General features: G+C 51.7%; 2 protein-coding genes and 1 pseudogene across 4 annotated transcripts in view; 1 reads left to right on the forward strand and 2 right to left on the reverse strand.

Moving 5' to 3' along the window:
* Positions 1-1,457: 1,457 nt before the first annotated feature.
* Arid5a (AT-rich interaction domain 5A) lies at positions 1,458-13,513 on the reverse strand. 3 transcript variants are annotated; one of them, XM_074050221.1, is made up of 8 exons: positions 13,376-13,480; positions 10,499-10,566; positions 5,675-5,790; positions 4,738-4,858; positions 4,372-4,424; positions 3,892-3,989; positions 3,355-3,514; positions 1,458-2,990 (listed from the first exon to the last, which is right to left on the reverse strand). In XM_074050221.1, the coding sequence occupies exons 4-8, from the start codon at positions 4,790-4,792 to the stop codon at positions 1,779-1,781; spliced, it is 1,578 nt and encodes a 525-aa protein (XP_073906322.1). In that variant the 5' UTR covers positions 4,793-4,858; positions 5,675-5,790; positions 10,499-10,566; positions 13,376-13,480; the 3' UTR covers positions 1,458-1,778. The 3 variants fall into 3 exon arrangements, with proteins under 3 accessions (XP_073906322.1, XP_020014240.1, XP_020014239.1); XM_020158651.2 differs by having other exon boundaries at positions 10,474-10,566; XM_020158650.2 differs by lacking the exon at positions 10,499-10,566 and having other exon boundaries at positions 13,376-13,513.
* Positions 6,843-6,965, reverse strand: LOC141415277 (small nucleolar RNA SNORA42/SNORA80 family; annotated as a pseudogene).
* Positions 13,514-18,282: 4,769 nt separating the features above from the next.
* Positions 18,283-26,368, forward strand: part of Neurl3 (neuralized E3 ubiquitin protein ligase 3) — a 28,492-nt gene continuing 20,406 nt past the window's right edge. Inside the window, exons 1-2 of the mRNA XM_074050222.1 lie at positions 18,283-18,446; positions 23,263-23,765. The gene's annotated coding sequence lies outside the window, so the exon portion shown is untranslated. The remainder of the gene's footprint in view (positions 18,447-23,262; positions 23,766-26,368) is intronic.

Genomic DNA, 26,368 nt, shown 5'->3' on the forward strand with positions numbered 1-26,368 from the left:
GCTGCCCCGCCACCGGCCCACCTTTGTGCAGGAGGCCAATGTCGCTTTGCAGATGAAGGGAACCCAGTGACCTTGCCCCATCTCAGGCCGCACCACCAACAGGAATCCCTAAACTGTCCATTATCCAGTGGATCTGACCCCATGATCTGCAGTCCAGCACTCAAGGCATTTGTTTGCTGGGAGAGGGGGGTAGGACTCAGCTCAGGCTGACATCTTAAAGTAGGGAATTGGAAGATCTCCTGCAGAGCCTGAATGCACTCCCAACAGTGACCATGAACACCCTATGGCCACCCTGTCACTGGCTGTACTTGGAAGGCACCTATGTCTGAGTTCCCATCATAGGCAGCTGCTTCCCACCTAGCCACCCACTCCCAGCAGCAGGCACATTGTGTGTCACAGGGCCTCTCATCCTGGCCTTGGCCTTCCCACCTGTGAACTAAGGTGAGGGAGCCACACAAGACATCCCCTCCTCTGGTTTGAGATCAGAAGCAGCATGAGGTTCTGTGATGGTCAGTCTGTCTGCTGGCCTGGCCCCACATCTACACCCTGGCACCACCTGGGTCATAGTAACTGCACCTTTCTAGGAACAGGTGTGAAGCTATTCTGAGAACAGGCTGCCTGGGGAGAACAGAGGAGGGACACCTCTAACAGGGGTCCCTTGTCCCCAACTAGAGCCTTCAGAAGGGCACTAGGCTGTAGGTTACTACACACACTTCTAGAGCAACCATCTGGCATTTGTCATAACAGATGCCTAGGCAGAGGCTGGCCCTTGCTCCCATTCTCCCACCCCCAACCCCAGTGATATCAGTCCAATGGGCCTCCTTGGCCTGTGTGGGCAGACAAATGGAGGTGGTGGTGGTAGGTCACCAAGAGCAGTAGTAGGTCTCACAAGTCTGAGTCCAACAGGGCAGACCAAGTCAGGCTTCATTCTTGTACCCTCAAAAGCTCTCTTCATAGCTACACCAGCACCCACCTATAGTCCTAGCTACTGAAGAGGCTGAGGTAGGACGACCTCAAGTCCAGGAGCTCAAGACCAACCTGGGTAATAGTGGGACTCTGTCTCAAAACAAGCAATTCCTCTTTCCAAAAATGATTAGTGCATTTGCAGGGCACATCCAGTCCTGAGGTCAGTGCTAGTCACTCAGGGCTGCACTAGTCTGTGAGAAGCAAGTCCATGACCTGGTCTGAGCTTTGGATTCCCAGCTGCACCATGAGGACAGCATCAGGCAGTTCTCCTGAGCCTCAACTGGGCAAGTGGAGTGAAGGCACAAGAACACACCACAAGGCCTGCTGAGCAGCACACAGGAGGCTGTTTTTCTCCAGGCCTGCTCTTTAGTGGGGTGGTGGCATCCAGGCCACTGGATGGCATTCTCTCATCTCCTACTAGTGGTCCCACCCACAAGCTCACTCCTGCCTTACCTGCCCTTGCAAGGGTCCAACTGTATACACGTCAGAGCTGGATGTCACACTGGTGTCTTTATTGGACTTTCTGTATGTGACCTGGATGCCTCAGGTTCACCCAGCTCCTGACTTCTGATGGCAGCTGGGAGCTCCCAACCTTGCACAAGGCCACACACACCTCATGGTCCCCAGTTCTTGGGTGAGCTCAGACTGCTTTCTTGAGACACTCAGTTTTCTCACTGCCTACCCCTTTGTGCCAGGCTGCCCAACCCAAGCATCCTGGGTGGTGGGTTCCAGGCTAGGGTCCCCAGCAGTGCCTGCCTGTCTCAGACTGCCTCAGACCCTCCACAACACAGCACAATGTTGCAGGCTCCAACCTACAGCTTAGTGTTGAGGTGGAAGGAGAAGTGGGGCGCTGCATAGGTTGTGACAGGTGGTATGTGCCAGGCAGAGGAAGTGGGGCCGAGTCTGTGGCTGAGGGCACTGTCGAAGGATGTGGGGGGGAAGTGCATCAGGCCAGTGGCCATGGGTGAGGGGCCTGTAGTGGCCAGGAAGTGGGCTGGGAAGGCTGGGATGACCAGAGGACTGAAGGGGAGTGCAGCTTGGCCCTTCAAAGGGTCTGCGGCACTGGTAAAGTTGAGTGGGCAGCGCAGCATAGTGCCTCTGTAGGCTTCCGGGGCAGCAGGCCCCAGGGCTGGGCCAAGCAGGCAGGAGACAGCCAGGCCAGGAGCTGGTGGTTTGGCCCCACATTCCTTGGCATCCACCTCCTTCAGAAAAGGAGATACTGCCCGCAGTTTTTTGCCACTGTGGGCAAAGCCCTCTTCTTCCAGGCTGCGCTTGTTACTGAGGCCTGGACTGCTGTGGAGGGTGGACGGGGGCACGGGACTCTCAGCAGGGCCCTTAGCCATGGGAGACACCCAGCAGGCTTTGGGCTTAGGGTAGAAGCTGCTCTTTCTGGAGCCACCTTTATGGAATGCAGAGGGGCGGCTGGCATCCCCACCCCACACCAGCTGGGGCTCCTTGGCTTGCAGCCCTTCCTCTTTGCCAGGAGGCCCCAGCACCCCATCTTTAAAACTGCAGAAGAAGTCCCGGGGGTGCTGACTGATGGGCTTTAGCACTTCAGTGGGGTAGGCATGGAAACAGCCTGTGAAGATGGAGGCTGCCGGGCAGGGGCCCACCTGAGCCTCCACTCTGATGCTGCCCCCAGGGGCCTGCAATCCCTCCTGAGGGGTCAGCAGGTGCCCCGAGTTCTCAGCCAGCCTTCTTGGGCTCCGGGGACTCTCTGGGGACTCCCTGTTGGGGCCACCCACTCCATGGTGACAGCCCTCCTCCCGGCACTGCAAGGCCTCTGCCTTGCTGACCTGGGCCAGGAGCTTCTTTTTCGCCAGTGGTGACATGATGCCATGTGTCCCTTTGCAATAGAAGCTGGACAGGAGCTGCTTGTAGGCCTCAGGGCAGCCACTGGCACCCACAAAGGGCAGAGAGGGCCCAGAATCTGGGCCCAGTGGTTTCGTGCTGTCCCTGGGGGGGCCCTGGTTGGGAAGCTGTGGCAGGTCAGTGGCATCTGTTTTGGTCTTTCCTGGCATCATCTAGAATGAGAAAAAGTCTTATCTTAGGGCTGGGTGTGGGCCATGCATCTTGCCTTGGGAATGTGAAGACAGTAGGCCTGAGGGGGCATCCAGGACCCCTACTTGCCCTTGTAGCAAAATTTTCACAAGGTGTCCTGTGCTGTGAGTGGACACAGCCTAGAATCAAGATATAGGGTCCAGTGAATGAAGTATGAGCTGGACTTCAGAGAACCCAGAGCCCTAACAAGTCCAGTCCAGCCCTCACGGTGGGTTCTATGTATTCCCAGCAGGGGACAGGGCAGCCAGAGTCAGGCAAATAGGAGGGCTGGAAGAGGGAGCTGTGAAAGGCAGGGGACAGGGCAACCCCACTATGCTTGGTGCTCACCTGGTCCACTTGCCTCTCCTCCTTGGCCTTCTTCGGCCTCTCTGTGGCCCCATCATCCCCCCGTGACTCCTTGGCCATCTTGTATTGTTTCCTAGGCTTGGAGGGGGGCAGTGGCTTGTCATCCTCCCCCTTTAGGTGCCGCACATAAGGGAGGACCAACCTGGGGAGAAGCCGGTGTGTCCACAGGAGGCTGGTGGCCAGCCTGGTAGAGGGAGGCCCTCTGGCTCCCTCCACCAGGAACTCCCTCTCTTTTGTCCCAAAGCTGTCAGCTCCCTCTGACCATGCACACAACCAACCTACAACCAACCTTCCTCATCTTGTCCCATAACTCCCAGCTCTGATGAGGACTCAGCACACACACGTGTACCCTGCTGAAATGGCCTGCATGGGACACAATCTTGCTCTCTTTTCTGGACACAAATGGTGCATTTGTCTGAATATTGTACCTGCACTGTTCTCCCAGCCCACATTCTCCCAAGGCCCTGGAAAGGGAAGGCCCGGGTATCCTCTACCAGGAATGGTAGCGTGCCCCCATACCTCTCATAGTGGCGGCGCGTGCATGTGGCCGCACTCGTGCTGCCCGGGCTGCCCCCCAGCTCGTCGTACACGTTCTTCCAAAGGCGGCGGCCAGTTACCTGCAAGGGCATCACGTGAGGAATGCCATAAGAAGGACTGCTTCTCCAGCCCAGGAGTGGGATGCTGAAGGGAGCTGCCTAACCCCACCAGCTCTCCCTCCCAGGTGCCGCCCAACTGCAGCCCAAGCAAGTTTGGAAGCCCAGGAAGGCATAACAGATGGGGAAGAGGGGAAAACCTGCTTAGAGCAGCAAAGCACCAGCAGGCAGGGCAGGTCCCTGCTCCCTACAGCATACATAGCTAAGATTGGGGTTCCTTGCTCTTCCTCCTATCTGTAGGCAAAGAATGCCCTGCCAGCTGATCCTTTCCCCAGCCCCTCCTGGGGTACATCTAGGATGTGCTGAGAGATGCAGCCCAGCAAAGACTCGGAGGAGGCTTTCTTACCAGCTCGTAGGCCCCCAGTTTCTCCACTGCCTTGTAAATCTTCCACAGGTTAACTAGAGGAAAGGGGGACAGAGCAAGCTGTCAGTGTCTGCAACAGGTGGGAAGTCCCCCAGCAGCAGCTTGAAGCTCCCCACACACCCAAACAGGTCAATATCATGGATGGGCAGGCTGGCCCAATGCTCTGATGGTCCAGTGGTTCTGCCCATTTCCAGCCCTGGGCCTGCCAGGAAGCATCCTTTCTGTTTACAACCTTTATAGGCTGGCAGTTTCTGGGGACCCCCCAAAGAAGAGGAGCTTGCCCCATTGCCCTGGCTTGCTGGGGTCCCCTACCGGGCCCCCCTCCCTGCCTGAATCCCCGGGACGCACTCTGCTTGAAGCCGAGATGGGGCACCCTCTCGATGGGCGTGTGTCGCTCCTTCATGAACTTGTAGAGGCTGACCAGGAAGGCCTGCTCCTCCTCCCGCTCCCCGCCTGCCTCAGGGGAGTCCTGGGGAAAGAACAGGAGGTGTGGGGATGGGGGGTGGGCAGCTGAACGCATGTGGAAACTACCAACTATGAGGATAACTGGTGCCTGGCCCTCAACCCCAAGCTCTCTGGGAGCACCCAGTCTCCTGCCCTGGGCTTCAGTGAGCTTTCCTGAGTCACACAGGAACAGGTGTCAGCTTAGTGCCCAGGACCTATGATAGTAGCTGGAGCCCAGACTTCCACAGAGGCCTGGCAGTCTAAGGCAACAGGCTGGAGGCAGCTGCAGGAGCAGCCTTCATTTTCTAGGCTAGGATGGCTTCTTTACCTTGCTTTTCATTTGTGACATCTCCATCTTAGCTCCTCTGCCAGCCAGAGTTTCTGGAAGGCACTTAGGGGTAGAAGTCAAAGGAACAAAGGTGCTCAATACTTCCAGGAGTTGTGGGGATGCTCCACAGGACCTGTGTCCACTGGGCCTCTGTAATGGCACCTGCCTTTGATGCACCAGCCTGTCCTCCACGCTATCAACTCAGATGGATAGGTGGAAATGTAGTTTTACACTGTAGAATAAATAGTGCATTTGTCTGCTTTATGATCAGTGTCCAGGTCATCTTCATTTGAAAAGAGTTCCACCACCACTGCCACAGGTGACGAGTGAGTCCCCTGTCTGCCCAGGGCCCAGCTCCTGCACATTCCAATGCAGGACCCCACCAACTCTGCAGCATGCCAAGGCAGGAGGGAGACGAGCTCCTGAGAGTTTTCGGTGTCTCCAGCTTCCCCTGCAGGCTGAGCCCAGGCTGAGGGTGGCAGGGAAGAGGCCCCAGGGAGACACCTGACTCACCTCCAGATGGATGGGGCTGTGGCTCCTGCTCTTTTCACCATCAGGTTTCGGGGACACAGGGGGGTCCTGAGGATCACCCTCCTCTGACTGTTTCCTTTTCCCTTTAACAGTGGGTGCTGGAAAAGAAAGGGCAGAAAGAGAAGGAAAGGAGGGGAAGAGGGCGTGTGAGATGCACGTAGGAGAAACAAGTGACCAAAGAGTGCCCTCCACCCCAATTCCTAGCTGCAGCTGACCAGGGGAAGGCAGAGTCCCTCCCTTCCTTCCACAGTGTTCTCTGCCCATTAGTCTTGACTGCATTTGGACTGTCCCTTTATACATCACACCACACACTTACACACACGCACACACACAGAAAACCATGGCTCAGCCTGACCTGGCAGCCCCATAAACCCTCATCTCCCCTCCCTGGCCCTGCCTCTCTTCTCTTCTCCATTCTAGCCATCACCTCTCATCTCTAAGGGAAACCCTAAAACATGTTGGGGTCCAGTCAGAGAAGGCTGGGTGGGGTGTGGTGCTGGGGGAAACTCCGGGACCTGCTTACGTTCAGGCAGAGAGTTTCACAGCAGTTTGGCTGAAGGAGATGCTGCCAAGGCTCCCACACCTGTGGTTCCCAAAACACCATACAGGGGCCTAGACAGCTATTCCCCCAGGAATAATCAAGAGGAGAATAAGTGCCCAAAGGTGACATGCCTTTACCCAAGCATGTGCAAAGGGCTAACCACCCCTACTCAGGCTCAATACGGCCCTCCCTTGCAAGGGTCCCAGTGACCCTTCAGATCTCTGCTGACAAGTCCCTTCATTTGGGTGGCCTTTCCCCGCCCCTCCCAGCCCCAGCACTCCTGGCTCCTCTCATCAGCCTTGGCTACTCACAGCCATGCTGTCACTTATCTAACTTTCTAACACCTTGGTGAGGCCTCCAGCCTCCTGCCCCACAGTAGGCATAAATAAGCAAGAATGAGCAAGGCTCCATTGTACAAGAGGGTCCACAGATTCTACTCAGGGCAGCCATGTGCTGATGGGTGCAAAACTGCAACACCTTAGCCACTGAAAACATCAGTCTTTGGATACTGCCTCTGGCCATGCAGCAGATCTGGGACCAGGAACCCACATCTTTATGACAGCCTTTTAACATTTTTTTCTTGGTTTTATTATTTTTTTTCTTTTTCTCCACTGTGCAACCCAGTTCAGTGCCAGCAGCCTGCAGGCAATGGTTCAGAGACATAGTTTGCTCTGGCAAAGGACACTATGAGAGGTTCAGAGGGACAAACCTGCCATAAATCCAAACCCATGCATTTTTGTTTTGTTTAAGGCAGAATCTCACTATAGAGCCCAGGATGGCCTTGAACTCACAATACTCCTGCCTCAGCCTCCTGAGTGCTAGGATTATACGCATGTATCACCATGCCCTTTTGCAATGTTAGGGATACCCTACCACTGAGCTCCAGCCTTACTTTTATGAGATAGGGTCTCAGTATGTGTAGCCCAGGCTGGCCTTGAACTCACAATCCTCCCACCTTGGCCTCCAAGTGCTGGGATTACAGACAGGTTCCACCATGTGTGACCCTCACAACTTTTTCTTTCTCTTTTTTTCTTTTAGTTAATCAGGTATGAATAGGTCCCTATTTCTGGTTCACTCCAGCTCAGGAAATCACTATTGTTGGGAGCTGTGAGGTTTCTCCTCCATCTGACAAAAAGTCTCTGTAGGAACAATAAACCTGTACCAATATGACCCAGATGGCTGGAAGGACCCAGAGGTACATGGTATTAGAATCTTTTCCACTAATCAGCCTCTGCTTTGACAGCTGTTCGCAGAAGCTCAGCTATGCCTACAACTGCTCACTCATATTGTGTAGGTCCTTGGTTCCATGTCTCTGGCTGTTTTGTGTGAATTCTCTCATTTAGTCCTGGGAGGGATACCATTTTAAAAAGGGGGAAGACTGAAGCTGGAGAGGTCAAGAAGCTTATCTCCCTAGAAAGGCAGGACTCAAAACAAAGTCTGTCTAACCACCAGTCTAGTAGCTTCTGTGGTTATTATCAACAATGGCAAATCCCTAATGAAGAGTCCAAATAAACCAGGAGAGATACCCATGCTAAGGCTCATCAAAGAGAAAGAGACCCAGTCACCCTCTTTGGCTGGCTCTGACATTTGAGATTCAGTCAGTTTCCAGAAATCCTGGGTGCTAACAACTGACCCACCAGCCTTGCCTTTCTAACCAAGTCCTCAGTGACTCTGTGCCTCAGTCTTTTGTGAAATGGGAGGGAAATGCTAGAGTCGTTAGCTACCTCAGTGAATTCCTCAAGTCCTGCATATGTCAGAGCACCTCTTTCCACCAGCCACCCTCCTTTCCTGATTGCCCACTCATACATCCTATCTCCCTTCATTCCCACTGCCTCCCAACTTGGACATCGAAGGACTCCCTCTATCTGCTCCTGAGTGTGACCCTGGCTTCTTACTACTCCCCTCCTGCAAACTGGCTGGCATGTTACTGCTCCTCGGGCTTGAAGAAAATAAGGGGGTTGGACCTTAACGATCACCTGAGAGAGCATTTTAAATACTCAGATTCCTGCATGGGTATCATCAGAATTTAAAGCCCCTGGGAGGATCCCAACAGGGCTGTCAAGCTGAGCGCCACAGGCCAAAGGATCTCTAGCCCCCTCTGTTGGGTTTGGTTCCAGAGTTTATGAAGCTCTGCCTGGGTCACGCTGAGGGAAAATCTCCTGGAGTTGGGCACTCGGGTTACCTGGAAAGGAGGTCACCAATCCAAGCTATTTACCCCAGACGGGAAAGGGATCAGAGTTCCCACCTCCAGCCACAAAGGGAAACACTCTTTATCTGTGTCCCAAGTCCCCAAATGAACTTGGTCTCCATTCTCTCCCAGCCAGGGCGTGTACTCTTTCTATTCTGGAAGGGTGTTCTGGGCCCCCACTTCTGCAGCCTTGAGGAGGGTCAGGGAGAGTTCTCTCTCTCCTCCAGGGTGCTATCTGTCCTGTCCCTAGCTGCCCTAATTCCTCCTTTCCCTAATCATTTATAGATCAGGGTTACAGGTAAATCTTCATTTGTAAAAAGGATTCTGCTATGAAAATTAAGTTTGAAACCCACAAGTCCTCCTGCCTTCCAGGCTCCCAGTTCTCATACTTCCCAATGTGAGGCTGGAGTGCAGAATGATAGGCTGGACCCTTCTGCTGTTTCTGCAGGAAGGGGCTTATGGGACTGACAACCTCACTCTTCCAGCCTCACCCCACCTGCCTGCCCAGCTTGTGTGTAAGATCCCTCCTGGACAATGAATGCCTCGATGTCCTATTTGTAAGTGGACAGTTGGATGAAGAGAAAAGAAAGCTTCTGCTCTCCATGAGAGTCTTTCAGATTTTACCTTTTCAGTCCACAAAACAATAGCGAATATTTCCTTGTTTGCTTGTAACGCATCTGGAATTTATTCTGGTATAAGGTATGAGGTAGGAATCTACCATGGTTTCCTCTTCTGCCTCCTGGTGTCAGTATTGATTGAATAACCCCCATCCCAGTTACCTGAAATGTTACTTTCTCCACAAACTCAATGCTTATAAGGGACACATCTGGGGTGCCTTCTGAACTTCCTATTCTATTCTATTCACTGTGGAAAGCTGGCATCCATGCACAGTATTTTAATTTTTGTAGCTCTGTGAAATAATTTACTATACTGAAATCAAGGCTCCCCTCATTGCTGTTCTTTATAAAGGACAATGTGGTCACATTCTCTTAAAAAAATAAATTAAAAAAATAAAAAATGCCAGTGGGGTTTTGCTTGAATTGCACATAGTTAGAAACTACTGAGGAGAAATGACACCTTTATCTGTCTTTTCAGGACCATTGATTCAGGGTCCCCTCTGCAGTCCACAAAGGTTCCAACTTAGCTCTGGGGCCTTTCCCACTGAGTTGATTCCTAGTTTGCTCCTTGAGTTTTGTGCAGCTAAATACTGGTACTAGAAAAACCCTGATATACAATGGTAGGACTTCACTCCACAAGTGACTTCCATTTCTCATTCCACTGCTGGCAGGAGGAACCAAGGAGGCTAGGTGGCTGGGCCAGGAGATGAGCCTGTGATCTAGTCAATGAGTACTGACCTAGGCTGGCCATAGGACTGACCCAGAGCCTCTTGCATTATGACTCTGATTTCTATCCAATTCCATGGCTTGGCTCTGAGGAGGCTCAGCTTCCACATCCTAAACTACAGCAGTGACAGGCTTCGTTCACTGCTCCAGTTAGAGCAGCTCCATGCTCCTGAAAGTCCGTGTATTCTCAAGCCATTCCCTCCTTCCCTTTCTCCACTGCAACTCCACCAACTCAAATCAGTGCTCTGGCTGGCCTTGAACAAGCATCTTGTACTTGCCTTACTGAATCTTCCCAGCCATGCTGGGAAGACATGATGCCTAAGGTTCAGAGAGGTTCCACAGCTTGCCTCAGGTTACACGGCTTTCTACTGGCAGAGCTGGGATTCTGAACCAGGGAAGTATGACAGCTCCAAGACACTGAGCCCTGGGATCTAAAGTTTTTTAAATGGGACAGGGAGACCCCAATTTTCCCATCTAGGCTTAGAATGTGCAAAGTTGCCCACTTCCTCTGAGTGGATCTGCATCACCCCTGTCATTCTGCTAACAAGAGCAGATTTGTGTGGAAAGTCAGCCAACCAGGCCCAGGATGGGAGGCGGCAGAACCAATGTGAATCCATGTCTCTGGCCTCAGAGGCCCCTGAGACCCACCATCTCTGAATAACAAGTGTTGTCTCCATTATCTTAAGGAAGGAAAACTGTTGACACCTACTGAAATTCCCTTAAGAAACTGTCACCTGCTGCTGGAGGGGCAGAGGCTACTTCAGGCCGAGGCTCAGCCTACCTGGGGCAAGGGCTGCAAGTCCTGAAAAAGTAGAAAGGTGAAGGTAGTAGTGGAGTTACTGAAGACAAACTCAAGACGTTTCACCTGGGCTTAGCCATGGTGGGAAAGAGCAGTAGGATGGGGAAGTTATAGCCCCTGTGAGCCTGTCCCCTGCTCTGGATGAGATTGGAAAGGAGAAGGGATGGAGCAGAGCATTATGGTACCGCACACCTGCTTATGCACCTCAGTTTCCCCATTTATAAGATGGTTGTGCTAGGTCTGATGGCCAATGTTCTCAGCAGAAGAAAGCAGGAAATGAGGCTTCCCCCACAAACCACAGCTGAGCTTGCGCGAGCACATCCCTTGGTGAGATCTGATGACTGCCTGTCGTGCATCAGAAGGTATCTCAATGCCCAGTGGGTGCTCCCAAAACATTGACCTGTACATGCAGGATAAATGCACTTGATCTCAGATACTCCTGATGCCCAGAGAGGGACAGTGACTAGTCCAAGGGCATACAGCCTTGCACTGACAGGTTTGCTTGCCCTTCCCTCCCTCTCTTTCTCTTGCCCGCCTCATTCACCCTTGGTATGATGGGAAGGAAGTGTCACTTCCTTTCATGAAAAGTCACTGAGTGGGAACACTGCGTCAATTACAATAATAATGGCAACAGCAGCCTCAATAACAACCAGCAGACATCACCCCACCCCTCGCCTGAGGTTGTTGGCTTAAGTTTCTCTTAGCTTGAGTTGGAGCCGAAACAAAGACAGCCTTTGAAGCATCAGTCCACTCTGTGGCCCAGGAGCCGGCTGCCTGGCAGAGTCTCCTTCTAGGGCTTGCTCCAGTGGGCAGTTTGGGGAGGGGGGCCTGCCAAGAGCCAGCACTGAGAGACAAGCTGGACATGGAACCCCGAAGACCCAGGATGCAGCACTGGCCACAGCCCAGCTTTACAAACTCAGTTAGGAAGGAGAAGAGGGACAGGGTCTGCAAGCAGCCAGAGCCAAGATGAATTTTGAAAGGAACATAAAAGGCAGAGGGGAGTAGGGACACCAAGTGTGCAGCTACCAGCTCCCAATCCCCACTGCTACCCAGCTCTGAGATATCCTAAAAGACCCTATTCCAGGATGGGCTGAGCCCCCACTGCCCCTTCCTGCCCAGTCTGGGTGATGTTTGATGGTAACAGTAAGAACTCTATTCATGGGTTGTGTCCTATTTTCCCACCCTACCCATGAAGAAACAAAACTCAGAGGTGGTAAGTGACTTATCCAAGATATCACCCAAAAGTAGAGGTAGAACCCCTGCACAGTGCACTCCCAGATCTCTCTGTGTTTCCACTCCCCTCCTACAACCCCACCCTAGTATGGCTCTCCAAGCACCTTGCCCTGGCCTAAAAGAGAGTGTGAGCCATTCCAGGTCAATTTCCCACTAGGGAAACAGGAGACCATGGGGAAAGAGGGGCAAGGAGTGTTGGAGGCCAGTTCCTCACTCACTGCCAGACCTGAGGTGATCACTGTGCGTCAGTTTCTCTGACTATAACTCAAAAGATGGAGGGACTGATTCTAAGACCCTTTCTACCTTTGCCATGTCAGGTTCTAGGCCCTAACCGATGAGATTGGCCTCTACAACTCAGCTCTGGAGACTGGACCATCTCTAGCCACCATCACCCACCGCCCTAGCACCACCTGTAGACACAGAGACCCCCACACGTGCATTAGTTCCCAACAGTGGGAATGGGGATCAGGCGGGAAGAAGAAGCACCTGTTACCCTCCCGGGCATTTCATGATCCGCTCCCCTCCCCCCAAAGCGGGCCCAAGACTCAGGAAACAAAGAGACGAACTGCAGGTCAGGGCAAAGACTCAGGAGGAGCCCTGGGGTTCCCGTAGCGGGCGAGCCCCACTGCGCCAGCCAGGGCAGGAGTCCGGGACCGTGCAACGCTCGCCGGGCGACGACCCTTGGGCACTACGGAAGGTCGGAGATGTGGCGCCTGGGTTGCGCCCCCAGCTGCGGCTGAGCGCAAAGCGGAACTTGTTCCTTGTGCGCTAGCAACCTGAGCTGCTGCCCTCTCTCTCTCTCTCCGCATTACTCCCGCGGCCGCCACCCCGTCCCTTCTGAAGACCCGAGAAGAAAGAAGGAAGCTACGTCCTTCCTGCTGGGAGTTGGGGGTGAGCGGGCAGGGGGCAAGAATGGAGAAAAGAGTGAAGAAATGGAGCAAGGGTCCAGAAGTCGAGCCATCAGCACATCCCTTGTCCGAAAGAGGAACAGTTGATTCTTCAAAGCGCATTGAGCAAGTTCTTCAAAACCCGCGCAGTCACTTTCAGGAAACGGCGGCCGCAGTGGAAAGCGCTGCGCGCGCCCCGCGGACCCGGCGCCTCTTCTCGGCGGCGCCGGCGGGTTCTGAGAACCCGCGGGGATGTCACGGGGGGGGCGAGGGAGAGAAACTACTGCTGACAGCTGTCACAACAAATTAGCTGAGACCAGCTCGAGATTGAAACCGCAGCAGGAAGTGGGATGACAGAACCGTACAGGGTTTGGTAAATTTCAGTCAAGAGACTGCAAAAAGAGTTTCGAGATAAACGCCCGGGAAGCCCCTGGCCACCAACCCTTTTTGTCTTTCCTTTTTTTTTTTTTTCTGAGAGCGCGCGCAGACACCCCGTCTCGCCCCCTCCCGCGCTGGGCAGGGGTGCTGGTACCCAGGTCTGCGCTCGTTCCGCGTGCTCAAGACCACCTTCGACCCCTCCCCACCCCCCAAAGTGGCGCCCACGGCCACGAGGACAGGAGGAGATCCTGCGGCACACCTTCGCCCTCCCCGCGGGGTCGCCGAGCCCCGTCCTAAGCCGTCGAGACGCTTACCCATGGCCCGGCGAGATCGCTCGTAGCCCGCCCGAAGACCCTCAGCAGGGGCGGCCCTCCGGACTCCGCGCTCTCGGCGCGACTGACTGGAAGCGCCGCTTGTCTGCCGCTCCCTGCAGCACCGCCCCACCCGGGCACCGCCCCCGCCCCGCTCTGCGCTCACATTGGTGGATCGGGCTCTTTCGGGCGGGACAGGGGTAGCCCTCTCAGCCCGAAGACTTCTGGGAGTTGTAGTACGTTCCCCCGTCTGTTTCTTTAGTGGCAAAACTAGAGTCTTGGAAAACTTGCTTTATGCAGCGTACTGAGGTCTGGGCGGGGTAAGCAAAGTGCATCTAACTTTGACCTGAAGAACCCTGGACATTTCCCAAGCATCCAGCCCCCTATAAGACAGGTGGTTAGTGTTAGTCTAAGAGAGACCAAACGAGCAAGTCCTTGGCCTAAGGTCTGTGGGGTTTCCGAAATGCCTGATATCCCAGATCTGCCCTTATTGTCCAATGTCCATATATGTCATACAGACCTAATGGCAGCCTGAAACTGAGCCATGAAAAGAAGAGGCATGACCCCTGGCTGAAGGAAATAAGAATGAGGCTTAGAATGGGTGGGGTGAGGGGAGGGTCCAAGTCAGCCATTGCAGTCACTTGTACCTGTGTGGGTCATAGAGGAGGAAACTGAGGGCTAGGGGTTAAGAGTATAAAGTCTTGGCAGGTGGCAAGCTTAGACTTGAACTCTGTTCCTAGCACGTAAGTAAGTACTAGAAATTGTTAATTTTCATACTCAAAACAGCTCTATGCATTTCACACCATCACTAACCTCACTTAAGGGAGTAAAACTGAGGTCTGGAAGATTAATTAGCTCAAGTAATTTAGTTGGTAGGTGATAGAGCCAAAGCTAACTCCAGACATCTGAGCTCAGAAGAGGAGCTCTCATACCCAGGGCTCCATACACAAGCCCTGTTTGCACTCATCATGGCTTATCTATCACACACTAAATAAACGGACCAGGCTGCAGCTTGGTGACCCTGAAACCCTGGCACTTACCCATGGGCCCTAGCATGGCAGATCTCTACAAGCTCAGCCCGGAGCAGACCACACTGTGGGATCTGCAGGAGATAGCCCTTATGCATGGCACCATGGCCTGGTTTCTAAGAGCCAGCACTTACATATTTGGTAATGGACTCATTGTTGTCAGTATTTAGTAACTGCCCAGAACAATCACTACAATGGTAATTATAACAGTGTCCTATCCCTCCTCTTCCCCTCTACCACCTCCAAGGTTACAAGCCCCTCTCTCCAGGAGAGTTGAGGCTGTGGCAGAGATACCACTATGGGATACCATTCGAAAGCGTCACAGGCTTCTACTGCCACCTTTGCCATTCTATAAGGATTGACTAGACAGGCATGAGGCCTAGTTGGAATGGAGACTTGGATGATGCCCTCAGGTTCACAGTCTAGGCCACTCCTTCCTCCTTGATTAGACACTCGCATTGAAGAGGAATTCACTACCTTACAAGCAACACCTCAGGATAGGGTGATCCTGCCATCACTCTTACAGACAGGGGCTGTTGTGCAAAGCCTCGGCAAGTCAACACCTGCCTGGGCCAACTTGGGAACAATATGATCTAAATTTAATTGCCTCTGGAGGCAACTATTTGCAATAGAAAGTAGTTTACAATGGCCAATAAATCTTGCTGAGAGACTGATATCTCCATTTGCCACCCTAAATGCATAAACACTCCCATTATTCGAGCCTCTATCTCACATACCTCCACCTCCTGTACCCTCCAACCACAGGATCCCAGCCCAGGATAGCCAGAGGGGGCCACCCAGCCCCTCAATGTCTTGGTGTCTGTCTGCATGTCTCCAGAAGAAAAATAAACCACCACTAATACATAAACACATTCTTCCTGTAAAAACATTGCAAATAAATCAGTCCTCTCTGGCACTATCCCAAATCTAGTTCCCTCCCTCCCCATTATCAGATTAGATAAAGTCTTCTAGAATGTTCCCTATGTATTTTCATAAATACATGTATCTGTGGTGTAATAAAATATGTAACTTTACTGTGTTTTTAAATAAGTGATACAATGTTAATTGCTCCATTCCAAGACTACTTTTTTTAATCAACAACAGATCTTAGAGCTCTTTCCAGATAGAGCACAGATCAGCTTCTCTCTCCTGACTGCTGAGCTTTGTGCCTTTGCGGGGATCTACCAATGTCTTTGATCTCCTCTTAATGGTCCTTAATCTTCTTAAAACTTACTCATTATGTGAATCCTGCCAAGAATATTCTAGACCCCCTTAGAGCACTGTCTGGGAATTACTGAACTAAGGCTGCCTTCTAACACCTCTCATCGCCCATTTCTAGGAAGAAAGCCTAAGGAGAGGGTGGGAGTGGAGGTGTTCTCATTCTGGAGCTTTCAGAGCTATAAGGAACATTAAAGATCATCTGGCCACCAGGTTAAGTGAGTTGCCCAAGGTCACACAGCAGTCAAGGCTGCTGCTTCTGCTGGGACCTGCAAAGCCATTCAGTACATTCAGAAAACAGAACATACAACCATAAGAAGCTCTTGTTCCCAGGCTCAGCAGTTACAAAATGCCCCCAGGGTTTTGTTTTCAAAGGAGAAAGTGGGAAGTATTTTTAATGTTGGCCCTGCCTTGCCCCCTCCCCCATGCTAGCTGTCCAGGAAAGGCCGGCTTCACGGTGGCATCTGCAACTCATGGAAAACAACAAACGCTCGAAATAGACGATACCCAAGCTCCGGAATGGAAAAAATTGGCTCATGGTTTCAAATGCCTCTTTTAGAAAAAGACAAGAATAGCTTGTGGCCTTTGGGGAGCTGCTGGGGATGAGGGAGTGGGGAGGTGGTAGTGCTGGGATACAGTTGAGTCCCAATACCAAGGTCCAACTTCCTGCCTTACAGGGCTGTGGTCACTGTCCCCAGGGCACGTGAAAGGGCATCCTCCAACCTCTCCGAGCCCTGCCTTGCAGCTGAATCTAGAGTAGCTTCCTTTGTGGGGTTAGAGCTGGTCTGGGGAGGTGCTCCCTGACTTCCCCACCTCATCCAACAGAAACTTGTACTTCCTGAGCCTGAAAAGTGAAAGTTGAATTCTCCTGGGGGAGGGGGAGGGGATTTAGGTTTTCATCAGCACTCAGATCTAGACCAGCTGTGTGGCCCTGCACACGCGACTTAACCTCTGGGAAACTTGGAGGCCTCATCTGGAAAGCTGGCTGATGCTTCGTTCTATTCATTCATGCATTCATCTGATATGTATCATGTACTCCTACTGTGTGTTGGCACTGAGCTAGACATTGGGACAAATCCACCATCTATCTGGAAAGGGTTAGAACTAAGTCCCTAGCCTTGTGGAGCAGAAGATGCAGCCCCTGACAACCTCATAGGCTGCCCAGGATTCCCTTCTCATTCCTCCTTCAGTTACAGAGCCCAGCATTTGCACCAGTATCTTGCCTGGGTCATTTCATTTCATATCACCCCAGCTTATGAAGTGGGTACTATATTTGTCCCTAGTGTGTCCTCAAGGACATTGAGAAACAGAGAGTAAAGTGCTGTATAAGTTCATGTGCTCAGCCACAAACAGGAAGGAGTAAGAAAAGGGTTGACTGTGCTCTAGGTCCCAGGATCAGGGTAACTACAGCTAAGTTTTTAGTGTCACTTTGTTTTACAAAGTGGCTGGCGACTCTAGGGTGAAAGTCAGTACAAAATGCACCGCACAAGAAATTTTTAATAAAGCAGGGTCAGCATCATACTACTCTTCAGCATACATCCGAAGGAGTGTAAATCAATATGACTAGAGAGATACCTGCACACCCATGTTTATTGCAGCTCTGTGCACAATATATAAACTATGGAATTAGCCAAGATACCCAATCACCAATGAATGGATAAAGAAAAAAAAAAATATATATATATATATATATATATGCCATAGAATATTACTCAGCCAAAGAGAAATAACGGGATGATGTCATTTGCTGGAAAATGGATAGAACTGAGTGAGATAAGCCAAGCTCAAAAAGCCAAATATCTAGTTTTCACTCATTTGTAGAACCTACACCTGAAATGATGATGATGATAAGACTTGAATGTGAAAGGAGGAAGGTCTGAGGGGGGATCAAGAAGAGGAGGAAAGGGAAATACAGTACATCTATATGTTCAAAAACAGCATAGTGAAACCCAAGAAACACTATAAAAAAGGAGGGGGGAGTAGAGAGAGCAGAATGAAAATATAATGGAGGGGGTGAACTCTTTTAAAGTACACTGTACTAATGTATGGAATTATCACAATGAAATCCCTTTGTATTATTAATGTATGGTAACTCAAAATATAAGTTCCATAAAGTGGGATCAGTGTAGCACTTTTATTTAAAATAAGATTTCAAAAGGCCCTTCGACCCTGTCTTGTGTAATTGCTCCTCCCATTTGACATATGGGTAAACTAAGGCATGCAGCTGTTAAGTGGCGTCTGCCTGGCGGGACCCGCCCAGCGCTCAGCCAGGCGGAGATGATGGGGGCGCGAGGGGAAGAGAAATGCTAAGCCAGGGAGCGCGTCTGGGGCCAAGATAGAACTACATCTCCCAGGATGCAGTGCAAGGGGGGGCGTGTAAGGGCGGAGCTGCTGGTTAGCCAGGCAGTAATTTCTTGGTATTAAAAAAAGAGAGAGAGAGAGACGGGCGGGGGAGGGGGAGCAAAAGTAAAGAGAGAATCAAAGCCTCAAGCGTCACGTCTAGGAATAGCCTTGGAGTCGGGCCAAGTCATTATAGACGATGAGTAATCCGGTTAAGTCATTTCTCTAAACACCATTCCTTGTAAGAGAATTAAAATATCAGCTTACATCAGAGCGGGAGAGGCGGGCTCCGTGGGCCCGGGCCGGAGCGCGGCCAGGAGCGGGGCGCGGCTGGCGCGCTCTGCGGCTCTGCCTGCCCGAGAGCGGGAGCTGCTTTGCCAGGGCGCTGCCGGCGGGGCCTGTGCCCGGCCCGAGGCTGGCAACCAGCTAACGGGGGAGGGGAGCGGCCGGCCAGGCCTCAGATAACCCTGCTGAGAAGGGTCCCGGGGGTAAGTTTGGAGCTGCTTCCTCCCAGAATTGGTGCCCCTCTTGGGAGCAGCCCTGAGAGGCCAGTGAGGGAGAAGGGATTGGATGGGACAGAGCTGGGGAACTTCAGTGACACCCCTCTTGGCCGCCCAAGCGTTAATGTCTGGATAGTTTCAGACCCGCGCTTGGAGTGAAGGGCTGGAGACCAGACTGGAGACACGGGGAGAGGAAAGGACGGCCCCCAATCCTCTGCCGAGTTTTTAGCTTCCCTCTGGACGTTCAGGAACGTGTTGGGGGAGGCACCTTAATTTCCATTTTTCCCCTTTTCTCTTTAGTTGCCCCCGTACTAGGAGGACACAGGGCTAGGGCAACAACTGGGCTTCAGAGAAAGGAAGGTGACAGCCAGCGCTGCTTTTGGCTTTGTGAGGGCAGGACTGTGATGACCCTGGGGAGGTGGGCTGATCAAGAAGCTGCCCCTTGGCCTCTAACACCGCCTGTGGAGTCCCCCTCCAGAGCCAACGTGAATTGTGTCCCCAGCAGACAGCAGGACACAGGTGTTATCTCACCCTCATGATCATAGGAGGACCCTTGGCAGATAAGGTTAAGGAAGCCTAGAGACCTGCCTGCTTCCCAGCCAGTCCCAAGCAAACCACTAAGGATGCTTGAGGCAAGCTCAACCCTAAACTCCTTGCAGTTTTAGGCACTTTTAAAAATCCCTCTTTACTGAGGAGGCTGAAAGTTCCCAGGCTCTAGAGCCAGGAGAACACTTTCCAGTCCTGGTGCCTTTACTTGCAGGTGGTGTGACCTGTGATGAGTTGTCACCATCTCTAATCCTCAGTTTTCCCATGGGTGAAATGGGGTTAGTAGTATCTAGCTCTCAAGATTATTGTGAAGGTGAGAAACAGGCCTTCCACAAATGGTCATAGTGCTGAGTTGACAGGACGGTGTGAAAGTGGCCTCTGACGGGGCTGATTCTGAGTGCGTGTGAGTCCCATCTTTGTTCCCAATAACACAATACCACAGATGGGATGAGTTATAAAGAAAAGAGGTTTATTTTGGCTCACAGTCAAGGTTGAGGAGCCACATCTGGTGATGGTCTTCTTGCTGACAGAGTCCCAAGAGGGTACAGGACATCACAAGGCAAGAGAAGAGTGTGCATGCAAGTGTGTGTGTGTGTGTGTGTGTGTGTGTGTGTGTGTGTGTGTGTGTCTTCTGGTCTCTCCCCCTTGTTTTCTTTAAAGTATTTTTTACTTACATATTTATTTTTTATTATTGCTGTAGTGGGGATCTACCCCTTCTTTTAAAGCCATCAAGATTCAATCATGGGGCTCCACCCTGATGGTCTTATCTAATCCTTAGCACTTCCCAAAGGCCCCACCTCCAAATACCATATTGTTTCTACCTTCTTAATACAACAAGGCCACCTTATTTGCGGATTTATTACACATGGTTTTGACCAAGCACAGTCAATAAATAAATAAATAAAATCTATTTTTTTTTTTTTTTTTAGTACTGGGAACTTTAGTCAGGGTCTCCAGCTTGCTAGGCAAGCCCTCCTCTGCTACTTGAGCCATGCCCCCAGGTCTTCAAAAGAAATTTCAAAAACAAAGATTTTAAATTTCTCTTCATGCATGCTACAGATCAGTTGATAAAGAGAAGCTCTCAGTCAGTCCTGCATTATGTCAGTTGTGTTTAAATCATGTGATCTGCTGAGTATTTCTTTGCCCTAAATTTTGTGAAAATATACCCCTCCAAAAGCAAATGGTACCCCAAAAGCAAGGTAAAAGTTATGGGAATCCCACTGGGTACTGCACCAAATGTCTATAATCCTAGCTATTTGGAAGGTGAAGATTGGGAGGATCCAGTTTCCAGGCCAGCTCAGTCATAAACTTGAGAACCTATTCCAAAAATAACTGAAACGAAAAGGGTTAGGGTGTGTGTGCACATGTGTCATGTATGCAGAGGAGCCCACAGCTCACACACAGGCTCACACAAACACATGCACACTCACTGTAACTCACTGGCAAGTCTGCAAGCCCCTGAGGCTTCTGTCCCCACATCAGTCCCACCCTGGTCCACCACAGACATCCTGAACTTGTCTGGCCTCCTCCCTCTCCCCACCTGCCTACCTGTGCCATGTGGTTTTCACCCAGGGTACTGGACTAGAGGGCTCTACTCTGTCATAATTGCCTTCTCTCCTGGACTTGGCCTCATCAGGCCCTTCCAGACCTGCCTGGGTATTACTACTGGCCATAACTGAAGGCTGTGGACATTGGACTTAGGGCAAGGACAGCTGTGGATATGGAGGTGGCGTGGTGTACACCCCTCCGTGACAGATTCAGCAATATAGCCACAGGGGGTGACTGTCCTCCCCATGCCTTGTGCTCTTGTGCCAAGTATTTGTACATGCTGTTCCCTCTGTGCCACTCTGCCCTTCCCTAACTTGCTAGCTCCTACCAGATCTGCCCAATAAGCTTCTGCTCAACCTCCAAGTTTCCACCAGTAGCAAGGTATCCAGGTCCTTCTGTATCCCAATGCTCCCAGCATCTCCTCTGCCATGACAGAAGATGAGGAAGTGAGAGCAGGTGTTAGTGAGGATCTCTAGAAGGGGAATGAAGAGGGTAGAAGGACAGGAAGGGAGGAAAAAGAGGCAGGATACCCCCTGCCTCACCATCTGCTGCCTTCCCTCGTCCACCATGCATATCAGCTTTTCTCTCAGGCAGCACCTTCTGATTGTCAAGGGCAGTGCAGTCTACCATCTTTAGGTCCTGAGCTCATACATGCTCCCATTTTGCTAGAGTCCCTGGGATGAGTGACTCTGAAGGCCTGGTGGTCACACCATCCCCCTGGCCTCAGATGGCAGCTAGAGTCAGAGCCCATTATACCTGGGTATCTTTCCTACTACTGGATCCTAGGAGGAAAGGGGGATGAGCAGGATCTGGGGTCTCAGACTCCACTCAGGGCAGTTGGACCTCAGATCCCTAAAGAGGTCAGCGCCCCCTGCCCCCAGCCCGTGACCCAGTAGCCTCCCTCTGGTGAGTCTGAGGTCTGCCTGTGGCTGGGCAGGATCTGCCTTGGCAGATTAGGGAAGCAATGGATATCCTTCCCCATAAGAAAACCAAGCACCCCAAATATGTTAAGCTCCCTACACCCAGTGTCCTAATGTGTAAAACAGGAATGGCATGGTAACATTCCTAGCCCTTCCTAAATGACATGGGCTAGGGAAACTATTTCTTATTCAAACCTCTGAGCTGTGCCTGACAGGAGGAAGTGCCCCATAAATATTGGCTCTCACCCCCAGCACAGGGTGAAGCAGAAGGCATGGGGAGGGCCAGGGCTGGGGGAGCTGGGAAAGAGCCAAGAAACCTGGGACCTAGGTCCAGCTCCAACACAGCAGAGAGGGCATTAGACTTGGAAGGCCCCTGCCCACTCACCCTCCCTACTACTGTATGTATGTGTCATATTTTGTTAGCCTTGGGGCTTTTTTTTTTTTTTAAATAAACAAGGGCTGTATGAAACCCCTAATATTCTGGGTAAGTTTTGAAACAGCTCAGAAATCCCCATCTCCCCATGTGAGTCAGTTGGAAGAGCAATAAGCAGAACTGTGGGCTGCTAAGAGAAAAATTCTGCAAAATAACAGCTGGGCAGCCCTGTGTCCCCAGGGATTTTAAATAGCGCTAAGAAATCTTAGGGTCCTGGTGAGGCATAGCAGCCTAAGAGCCCCCAGAGATCAGAGGCCTGAAAAAGGCTCTGATGCCCACCTCCCTTGCATAGTTGGAAATAAAAACAACTTGGGACAGTTAAAGCAGTGTGAAGAAGTCCCACAGTCTTTAACTTTTCCCGGAAGGGTGATTCCATTGCTCGCTGGGAAATATCAAATTCTTTCCAAGCATTTTTCTTTTTCTATTTTGGTGACTTAAGCACGTGCTTGGTCGACCAAGCCCCTACACAGTCCCCAACAACCCAGGGCACCGACTCCTGCTTTTGTGGTCCGGTCGGTCCCCCGGGACAATGCCGCCTCCTCCTGGTCCCTCCCCCGCCCTGCGGAGAGGACAGGCGGGTGTTTCAGAAAGCGCTTTCCTTACCCAGCCGGATCTGAGTCAAAAAGGGGAGCTGGTTCAAACCGAAAGAATAATTCGGTTAGCCAAGGCAGCCAATATTTCTCTGGGGCCCAAATGATTGCCAGGCAGGGAGTCCAGGGCGGGAGCATCGCAGGCCCCTCGGGTCTCGCTGAAAGCCCCAGCTCCTCACAGTTCCTCTTTCCACCCGGAAAAGGAGCCAGGAAGGCCAAGGGACAGAAAGCAGATGGAGAGGAAGATGCCTTCTGCAGCAGCAGCTTCTGCTGTCTTGTCCCTCCTGTGGGGCCAGAGGACTGGGGGTCTCACATAAAGGAAAGAGGCCTCCACCTGTCCTGTAGGCCTGTTTTTCCCTTGCCCATCTCAGGCCACCCTAAGGGCTTCCTCAGGGTGTGGTCCACTCTTCTGTTCCCTCTCCACCAGCTTGCAGCATCCCACACACACCCTGGGGTGGAGGTGGAAAGCTCTTCTGGAAGCCTGCTATTGATGCTCCTGAGGGTCTCTACCCACTCTTATAACCTGCCTTTTCTGGTGGTAGAGACCATCTTGAAGCCAACTTGAACAAGCACTCAAATAGATTCGTCACATCGCTGCCTGCTTCTTGTGCAATCTCACTTCCAGGTCCCTTGGTTTGGTTACTCGTGCCCTCTGGCCAGCATCCTAGTAGTCAGTGAGAGGCCCAAATTAACAGCGCTTTACTGAACTGGCATTCACCTGGAGAGAAACATTGATCTACAGTTTTTGATTTAATCATTTTTTTCAGGCTGAACTACCAAGGTGAAGTAGATCAGTCCCTCAGGACTCCCCTCACCTGCTTGTCCATTCTGAAGGTCACTGTGGACAGTGGTCCATCCAGACCCAGTCTCAGCTGCAGGTTCCCCCTCAGTCTTGAGGTATGACTCAGGCTCTGCAGACTCAGGAACTCTCTGGCTCAGAGACTCTGTTGGCCTCAAGTTCATCCTGACTTCAGGACAGGTGTGGGAAGGAGATGGTGCTGGCTCATCTCCCTGGCCGCCCAGAACACCTGGCCCAGCCGGGCTTGCTCCTGCTGCACTGCTGCTTGAGCCCAGCTGCTGTCTCAGCATAAAATTTGCCCTGTAAGCGGGACCATCATGAGCTCCAGGCAGGCTGGCATGCAGCTGCTCTCACACAGAAGAGTCCTACAGACAGAAAGATGGCTGGGACACTGTTGTATACCAAGCCTGGCTGATGCTTTCTATCCACAAGGACAAGCTCTGAAAATGGCCAAGGTCAGGAGCATGCAGGGTGAGCTATCTGAAGACGAATACACCTGTCTGTACCCCACTAAGTCCCATGCTGGGGCTCTAGGACAACATTGTGGGGTGGTGTGGGCAGAACTGCTTAGACATGACCAGTGACCTATTAGAAGGCCTGGCAATGTCCCCTTTAATTGCTGTATTGTGTGAGAGGTCTGGGAGGAAGGCATCAAGGTGGTCCTGTGACCACAGGGCCATTCTCGGGGGCTTTAAGCAGCTACTAATACTGATGTTCAATATTATGATAAGTGGTTTGGAGGTGGGGAGGGGAGGCCACCTGTTAATTCCAAGGGGTGAAGGGAGCCTTTGACTCCCAAGAGACAGCTAGGAACGTTTCCTGTTTAAGATAATGAAGACTTGATGTGAATAAATAAACAAAAAATAATAATAAGATAATGAAGAATTGAAGCCAAGACAGGGAACAGATCTAATTCTGCATTGTTGTGAAATGTTGTGGGGAGCCTGTCTAGCCTTGTGCCCAGACATGCATCTGTCACTGAGGGGTGGCAACAGCTGCACTAGACCTAACCCCAAAGGGTTGGTGCCCAAGGGTCCCTCACCTCCACCTTAGAGCACCGGGCTAGTGGTGTGATGGGCATGGATATATACATCGGCTTGTGATGCACCTGCCCTGTGAACTGGGCTCACTCAGTGTAGGGTTGCTAAGGAGTCAGTCTTGGGGTATCTCTAGTCTACCAAAGAGAAGTAGGGAGACTAGGGGTGGCTGTATGCCCAGGGCAGGGCTGGGGATGCTCCCACCCTGGGAAGCCTTGTAGAGGGAGGTTGAAGGCTCCTGACTCACTGGACTCTAGAGTCTTTAGGGGGGCCCTTCCTGCTTCCCATGAATGTTCCCACCTGGAGTCCCCAAGGTCCAAGAGCCCTTAGAGGAAGGAGCATCCTCAGGGTAGGAGGGCATCAGCCATGAGAGAAATCCATAATATTTTCCTCTAAGCCCTTTGCAGCCTGCTGCTGTCTGATTTGACAGATGTGCAAAGATCCAGAGAGGGACAGAAGCCTACTCAGAACCACACTGGGAATGGGTGATGGAGCATCATCTGCCCTGCCTGCCTCTGGCTTTTTCTTCAGTACTGCGGCCTTGTGGAGGGAGGTGATCCATCACCAACCCTGGGTCGGCTCCCTGTGAGAGCAAAGGGTTCAGGAGGGGCCCCAGTGGATGTTTGTGTCCCTAATGGTGCTGGATACAGCTTTGAAGGAAGTATATTTTGCTGCCTTTTGTCTGGGGATCTCCAATCTCACACTAAATTCAGAGAATGCCGTTGCTGATTTCTGTACACTTTTCTTCCTGTGGTCTGCTGTTTACCACGAGCTCTGATAATCAGAATGTCAAGTGCATGCATGCACACAGGCACAGGGAGCAGAGTGTTCTGGGGAATTCACTTTTCTGGGGAACAGAGGGTTAACTGGAAACCAGTGTTCTTACACCGCATTGAAAACCTCTCTACAAATGATGAGCATTTCCCTAGCTTAGTATTTTGAAAAGTTCCATCACTTTCTAAATATGTGACCTTGGTCAAGTTACCTAACCTCAGTAACCTCAGTTTCCTTATCTGTCAAATGTGCATAGCGCTCTCTAGGTTGTGAAAGGAGCTAGAAATAGGAGGAGTGCTCAACACAGAAACAGAGCCATTATCACACTGTAATCACGGTTATCAGCGAGTCCTTGGAACTGAAGAACCAACCCAGAGCTTTGTGGAGATTTGGGATTAGGATTTGGATACCATAGTTCATTCCACACATGCCCTCATGGAGGTGGTGCAGAACTGGCATCAATCTGTAGTTTGTGCCCCAATCAATATAGTTTGTGCATTCCTCCCAAAGAGATAATGTTTTATGTTTTGCAGCTTTCTCATGAAAGCCTGTGTAGTCTTTGCACACGACAAGCCAAAGACCCTGGGTCTGGAGCTCATGCATTCTTTATCAGTTCATGGCTTCCTCTGGGAAAGGATCAGTGGATGGTGGGCAGAGCTTGGGCCTGCCTTCCCAACATTCCTTCCCATCCCACCCCATCCACTGACTGCCCTCCACACGCAGCCAAGGACCAACTCTTACCATGAAAGAGTGGCCAGTCACTGGGAAGGCAGGAAGGGCATCTGGTCCAGAGAAAAAGCTGGGCAGGCTTTGGGTCCCTGGCAACCTGAGGGGCTTTGGGAGGGCTGAGTGGAGCATGGTTCTGGGTCTCAGCCTGGTGCATTCCAAGAAGCTTTTTGTCTTTTCCCTTTTCCTCCCTCCCTCCCTCCTTCTCTCCTTCCCTCCCTCCCTCCTTCCCTCCTTCCCTCTCTCCTCCCTCCCTTCCCCTCCCATCCCATCCTCTCCTCTTCCCTTTCTCTCCCAGAGGGGAGTTCGAATTCTTGGGCTCAAGTGATCCTTCTGCCTCAGCACCCGAAGAAGCTGGTACTACAGGCTGATGCCACTGCACCCCCACCTCCCACCACTCAGGAAGCTTTTTCTGCCCAGTCCCTGGATTGACCCTGAGTGAGGAGCTGAGAGCCGCTGTGAGATGGACTCTGAGCTTCATGAAACTGCTCCTCCTGGCCATGGAGGAGGAGAGAGCAGCTACAGATGGAGGGTGGC

This window comes from Castor canadensis, chromosome 12, assembly GCF_047511655.1.
Source record: "Castor canadensis chromosome 12, mCasCan1.hap1v2, whole genome shotgun sequence".
NCBI classification, from domain to species: Eukaryota; Metazoa; Chordata; class Mammalia; order Rodentia; family Castoridae; genus Castor; species Castor canadensis.

Coding starts and splice junctions, on each gene's coding strand:
- Arid5a (XM_020158650.2), bottom strand. Junction 4,859..5,674: donor ACAGCCCCATCCATCTGGAG/GTGAGTCAGGTG, acceptor TTCTTTCCCCAG/GACTCCCCTGAGGCAGGCGG. Junction 3,515..3,891: donor ACGCGCCGCCACTATGAGAG/GTATGGGGGCAC, acceptor GCTTCTCCCCAG/GTTGGTCCTCCCTTATGTGC.